The sequence below is a fragment of the Babylonia areolata genome, chromosome 5 (assembly GCF_041734735.1).
Source record: "Babylonia areolata isolate BAREFJ2019XMU chromosome 5, ASM4173473v1, whole genome shotgun sequence".
Lineage (NCBI taxonomy): Eukaryota > Metazoa > Mollusca > Gastropoda > Neogastropoda > Buccinidae > Babylonia > Babylonia areolata.
The window spans coordinates 21,822,246-21,829,745 of NC_134880.1; the positions used below are offsets into that span (position 1 = coordinate 21,822,246).

The 7,500-nt window shown below is 40.8% G+C and overlaps 1 protein-coding gene across 1 annotated transcript in view; it reads right to left on the minus strand.

The window, feature by feature from the left end:
• LOC143282416 (gonadotropin-releasing hormone receptor-like) overlaps nt 1–7,500 on the minus strand; it is a 282,537-nt gene that overhangs the window by 62,816 nt on the left and 212,221 nt on the right. The window contains exons 5-6 of the mRNA XM_076588049.1: nt 3,132–3,245; nt 1,682–1,956 (exon numbers count right to left, since the gene is read on the minus strand). Coding sequence (XP_076444164.1) covers nt 1,682–1,956; nt 3,132–3,245 — 389 coding nt within the window. The remainder of the gene's footprint in view (nt 1–1,681; nt 1,957–3,131; nt 3,246–7,500) is intronic.

Sequence of the window (7,500 nt, forward strand, 5' to 3'; positions counted from 1 at the left end):
TAAAAGAACCCACGGCAACAAAAGGGTTGTTGCTGGCAAAATTCTGAAGAAATATCCACTTCGATAGGAAAAAAAAAACCAACAAAAACTGCACGCAGGAAAAAAATACAAGAAAAAGGGTGGCGCTGTAGTGTAGCGATGCGCTGTCCCTGGGGAGAGCAGCCCGAATTTCACACAGAGAAATCTGCCGTGACAAAAAGAAATGCAAATACAAAGTGTTGTGCAAATAAATATATCTGGCCTTTTCGATGAGTTAAATCATGCATTTTCCAGTTTCTTATACTTGTGATAGCAGTGGGGCCAGTTTTCTGTCCATATACAAAATGTATGGGAAGGTCATTACCGTGTTTTGGGTTATTATTTATTTATTTATTTATTTGAAGGACAGTTTAGGAAGGCATCATTCTTAATGTTGGTATGTAAGCATGGGTTTAAGTCACGTTCTCATCTTCTTTGTCTATTTGGACAATTTCCAGTTTACTGAAAGCCATGGTACCTACATCTCTACATACAAGAATGTATGATTTGCATTCGCGCGTTCACAAAGCCTAACATGCACACGAACATGCTCCATTCTCACTCTCGCTACCCACCATCCGACTCTCTTCATTTGATAACTCTCTCACGCATTGGACAGAACAACAGAGAGAGAGAGAGAGAGAGAGAGACAGAGACAGAGAGACAGAGACAGACAGACAGACAGACAGAGAAGATGAACACTTAAGAGAAGGAGACTACCACACAATAAGACAAAATGCAGGATAAGACTAGACAGAAGACTAAAAAAAAACACAACTAATCTTGCTCTATACTTAGGACTGAAAATTCATCAGGCCGTGCAAGAGAAAACTTCTTTTCGTTCGTTCTTTCCACTCCCCCTCCTGCCAAAGGTCAAGGTCACCATGTTTGCTGCCAACATGAAACATGTTCGTATGCGAAACGAAGTGGTCCCCTAACTCAAAACATTTTCATGAAAAAAAAAAAAAAAAAAAAAAAAATGTCCCTCTCTCCCTCAGATCTTCAGATCGATTTTAAGTCAACTAAACGTGGAACATGAATGACTTTACTTTTTATTTCACGGGAAAAAAAATATACTCTGTTCTTTCACAACAGAGGGGACCACCTCCAAATGAAACCAGCCAACCAGCAAAGGGACCAGTTTAGAGTTGAATACACCTTGAGTTATTAACAGCAGTTACAGAGGACACAACACGGTGCCATCAAGGTTTACTTCATCCACACGTGGACAAGAAGGGATATGCGCTGCTGGTGGTGGTGGTGGTGGTGGTGGTGGCGGTTCGGGAAGTGGGGAGGGTGAGTCACGAAAAGACGTTTTCCTCCCAGACAAAACAACAACAACAACAACAACAACAAAACAAACGAACCAAGAACAAACAAAACACAACACAAATAACAACAGCGAAAATATACAACCAACAACACAAAAACAAAACAACAAAACCTGGACCAAACAAATAACAAACAAAAAAAAGAAAAAAAGAAGAAGAAACAAACACACCCACAAAACAAAACGAAACCACTAACACAACAACACAAAAACCAAACAACCAATCAACCAACCAAACAACAACAACAAACTAATCTACAACAGAAAGAGATCTACAAGGGGCGCCTTGGCAGCAAACAACACTACAAGAAAAACAAACCTGTGTCTATGCACCTTGCAAAGCTGGAAGGCCCCGTAGATGATGGGGTTGAGCATGGAGTTGGAGAGGCCGATGAAGGAGAACCACAGCAGGGTCTTGGGGTCGATCTCCTTCCAGTCGAGGAAGGTGAGGCAGACGGTGAAGATGATGTAGTAAGGGCTCCAGCAGACGATGAAGGCCAGCACGATAAAGACCGACATGCGCAGCGACTTCCGCTTGGCCCTGCGCAGGAGGTTGCTGCGCACCGGGCCCCTTCCGCCGTTCTGCTCCGAGCAGCTGGACAGGGATTCTGTGTTGTATGAAGGAAGAAAAAAAAAAAGAAGAAGAAGAAATGAAGAAAAGGAAAAGGAAAAAAAAACAAATGTAAGAATTTTTCAGTTGGAATGGATTCTCTCTCTCTCTCTCTCCCTCTCTCACACACACACACACACACACACACACACACACACACACACACACACACACACACACGCACGCACACACACACACACACACACACACACACACACACACACACACACACACACACACACACACACACACACACACGCACTTTCTATGTTTCTAGTTTTGATTGAAGAACATTTCTAGAAATCAATGTCGAGAATTAAAAAAAAGAAAAACGCATGAAAACGGGGGAAACATGAAGTGAGATAGAAACATTAGGGGAAAAGAGAGAGAGGGGGGGTGAGACAGAGAGAGAGAAAGACAGAGAGAGAGGGACAGACAGACAGACAGAAACAGAGACAAACAGACAGAAGGAGAGACACTGACACTGACATGTTTTTATTGTCCATTTAGCAATTAAGCCCTGTAAACAAGGGTGTGGTGGTAACCATTTGATTCAACAACAAAAAAATATCAGCAGAGCTCCAACTCGAACATATTACGAGTTGGCGCGCCCACTCCCGCATGCGCAACACACACACACACACACACACACACACACACACACACACACGGTCAGAAGGTGAGAGGAGAAAGAGTGAGAGACAGAGACAGAAAGTGAGACAGAAGAAGAGAGGTAAGGAGCAGACGAACATTGACCCACTCAGAGAAAACAACAACAACAACAACAACAACAACAGCCAAGAGACTAGAACAGAAACACAGACAGTAAAAAAAAAAAAAAAAAAAAACCATAAAAAACGAAGAAGACATATTCACTCACAAGACCCCCCCTCCCCCTCCCCCCACCCCCCAATAACCAACGCCCACGGCATATAATTTATCATAGTCGCACTTCAAGCACACATAGTTGAGGGTCCGACACATATATCATTGTCTCGTGTTGTGCGACATTCAAATAATTTTGTCACGCAACGCCTCCCCCCCCCTCCCACCCCCCCACCCACGCCCCCCCCCCCTCCTCCCTCTCGCTTCTCCCGCCCCCCTCACCCCCCCCCCCTGCCCACACACACACCCCTCCACTCCCCAACCCCCTTGTCAAGCCAAGCTCCTGACCTTCTCTGGAGAACTCGCGGTCGCAGCCGTCGGCACAGAGACACGCCCGTCGGTAGGAGTGCCAGAGCACTAGCCACGGCCGGCGGTTGCTGGCTCCGGTAGAGTTGTCCAGCACTGCAACCGTACCACAAAATGTAACATCATAATTATTGGATTACACTCTCCTTTTTTTTTTTTTTTTTTTTTTTTTTTTTTTTTTGTCATGCATGACATATTTTGTCTTGTGTGAAACGTAATCTTTTTTTTTTCTTTCATGAATGTTAATAACAACAACAACAACGATAATAATAATCATAATAATGATGATGATGATGATGATGATGATGATGATGACGATGGTGAGGCAAGACTTTGAAGATTCACTTGTGCAGGTTGTGGGAAACACACACACACACACACACACACACACACACACACACACACACACAGATATATATATATATATATATATATATATATATAGAGAGAGAGAGAGAGAGAGAGAGAGAGAGAGAGAGAGAGTGGATATTAAAAGCAGTAAAGAAGAGGGGACAAGTGTGAATCAAAACAAAATTCCAGTAAAAGCGAACATGGAAAGGGGATTGGATTATCGTTACTGATGTGTTCTGTAGAAATAATCATAAACCATTAAATTAGAATGTAAGCAAAACAAAACAAAACAAAACAAAACAACTGCAGTTAGAGTGACTGAACACCATATTTTCAACTCGGAAGCGAAGATTTTCAAAACGCATCCGTCCATTCACAGCGCGCTAAACTGACTACTGTAATGGATGAAAAAACACAGCTTAAACTGTGTAATTTTCAGGCATTTCATTTACCCAAGACATTTTCAAGGTTGTAGTAAAGAAAACAAAAAAGATTTAAAAAAAAAACACACACACACACAACAAAAACACATGTTGTCACCGCTTCAGGTGCACCAAAAGTTGTTTTCTGGAAACAGAACAATTCTATGTTTTCTGTGTTTTCTTTTTTCGTATCATAATATATATATATATGTGTGTGTGTCTCGTTCAAAGTTTCAAACTTTCCCTGTCTAACATCATGACTTACTTTAGGATTTTGACAGATCGTAGAAAAGTCGTCAGACAAATCTTCGCCTGTAATCTACACAATAATCACTGCGAACAGGTCAAATTGTTTTGACAAATTATGTTCGTCTGATCTCAGTGACCTGAATTTCAGCCATGTTTACTTCTCCATGACCTAAGTCAGAGTGACCTGTGGTGTGTCACTGAAATAAGTATGGAAGCCAGTTCGACCTTCTGAGCTATATATCTTCCGCACCAACGAAAAAAAAAAAAAAAAAAAAAAAAAGCTACTTATTGCAATGCGTGAACACGCACGCTGCTCGGACATAAAGTAAGTGATCATGGGATTTGTATTTTGTGTGTGTGTGTGTGCGTGCGTGCGTGCGTGCGAGTGCGCACACGCGTTTTTTTTTTTTTTTTTGTTTGTTTGTTTTTTTTTCGTTTTTTTTTTTTCACAATACCTGTGCAGTGGTACACATACAAATACCCTTTCAAAGTTATTTCACCAGAAAAAAAACAAAAAAAACAACAAAAAAAACCCAACAAAAACAAACAAACAAACAAACAAACAAACCAACAACAACAACAAAAACCCAACAAACAACACCAACAACAAAAACAATAACAACAGCAACAACAACAACAACAACAAAACTTAGGACATAAAGCAAAACTTTGGACATAAAACAAAAATCTTCCTCCGGAATCACCCGGTCGTTTGCTGTTCCAGTTTTATCTTTTAAGGTTATATAACATATCACATAACACACAATGGGTGCAATGATGAAGTGCTGACCAGACATGAAGTAATGTAACGCATCAGACGAATTATAGCTAACAAGGTTCTGTTATGTCCCAGAGTTATACACCAGCGTCCGGAGGAAAATAATTATGCACACGAAAAAAAGACCAAAACACGTAAGTAACTCTTGACATTTTCCAGCAGTATCCCAGACATGAAGCAATATTGCATGGTGGCTATAGTTCGGGTCATGGGAAAAATTGTCAGAAAAAGGGTGAGTACAGACACAAACGCAAATGTTAATGATATAACAAATGTCAGCTGGATGTTAATCTTGGTTTTGATATGATCACCTAGGTTATTTACAGAGAAACATCCAAGGGAAACTCGTTTCTATTTTAAATAGATTCACAAAGTTTAGAGATGGAAAATATTGCATAAACTATATAAACCATACATTCGATTTAAAAAAAAAAAAAAAAAAAATCTTGGAATATCCACGGAACGATACATTTAAAACAGAGAATGAAATCTGGAAAGACATCTGGATCAAGAGGTGTCATTTTAGGAATTCACAGAAAAATCCCAGATAGGTAAATCTGGTTCTCACGTTTGTAATTCACACACACACACACACACACACACACACACACACACACACACACACACACACACACACACACACACAATACGCCTGAAAGAAGTCAAATCCGACTTTAAAAGAGAGACGATACAGAGATTTCTCAGAACTACTCTCGGAATACTCTCGCAAGTGAACGATGTGTTCACTCAAAAAGCAAACAGCAGGAAATTCTAGAAGTGATCACGCTTGTCTGCAAGTTCGACTTCCAATTAAATACACAGACAGACAGACAGACAGACAGACAGACAGACAGACACACACACACACACACACACACACACACACACACACACACACAACACACACAAACAACAACACACAACAACAAACAAGCGTGGTATACTCTAGAAACACAAATAAAAGGCAAGTTCAAAATCAAATGTTGTCTATTTTCCCCAAGTTTCTTTTCTTTTCTTTATTTTTTTCCGGAAACAAACCGAACAGACACTGCATCGAATTGGAGGGCGGTAAGATCAAAGGAGCGGTCAAGACGAAGATGCGGCGAGTGTTCGCTTGGACTAAATTAAAGCCGAGTCTTAGAATCCCCGGCCCGAATTGTCTTTGAGAGGCAAATATGGGCTAAGAAAATTGATAGTACGTCTCGGAATGTCATATCGACTTCCTTGCATTCATTTGAGAATCTAGTTTCATATCAAGTTTGACATGATTTATCATATATACTCTATGTGCGTGCTTTGAGTGTGTGTGTGTGTGTGTGTGTGTGTGTGTGTGTGTGTGTGTGTGTGTGTGTGTGTGTGTGTAGAAGATGAGAATGTGGTTGGGGTGGTACTTAAAGGGGGATATGCAAAGTAATGATAATCTGGAACAACAGAAGCAACAATTTGTAAAAATCTGTGAAACAGCAATCAACGATATAAACGAAAAAAAACCAAAAAACCCAACAGACTGAAATATCGGAGGTTAGCGTCAAAGAAACACTCCTGTTGGACTATGTAACAGGGATTCAGCAATTTCGAACAACAGTAACTGGTTGGACATTATTTCTTTCATCTTTTGTTCGGAAAATTGTCTGACTTTGCATGACTTTGGAAGTAACCTAATAATCCTTTTAACATTGAATCAATGTATGGTTTCCTGTGATCTGTTTACCACATCCACAATTTTATGTTTTTGTTAAACTTTGTCTTGAAAGCATTCAATATTATACGCGACACCAAAGAGGTGACCAGTCTATAATAGTATGAAGGGAAATCTATCATTTTTTATTGTGTAATTTCAGTTGTAAACATCTTTTCCTTTGGATATGAACTCCTGAGTACTATCTTGACATCTGCTCCACATTGAAGGCTCTAACAGTCCGCAACATCCTGATACTGATTGCTGAATAAGTATTTCAAAAGTATTCTCTTTTCTTTGTGTACCCTTTTTCGTTGCTCTGTCGGCCATTTCATTTCCTTTAATACCAATATGAGAGGGTATACCCAGCTGATTTTTTCTGTGAATGTGCCTTTGGCTGATAAAAATGTATAATCAATAAATAAATGCGTGCGTGTATGTGCGTGTGTGTGTATGTGTGCGCGCTGGCCCGAGCGCGTGTATGTGAGTGTACACGTGATGTTAGCACGAGCACGTGTGTGCGTGTCGCGAACGAACGTAACAAACCGGAGGAATATGATAATCAAAACAGACCCCACCGGGATCATATTCAGCCGATGATGTGCAACCCTGGAGAGTGAAAACACTGACAGTGACAAAAGGCCTACACATCCAGCTGGCATCAGTGAATGATTCGTAGTAGCATATGTCATCGTTATAATTATGATTGATGCACGTGCGCAGTCCTGCTTGTGCACGCGAGAGACCTGTGGACATGTAGATGGGGAGGGAGTGGAGGGGTGCACAGAGAGAGAGAGAGAGAGAGAGAGAGAGAGAGACAGAGACAGAGACAGAGACAGAGATAGAGGGTAGAAAATATATAGAGAGAGAAAG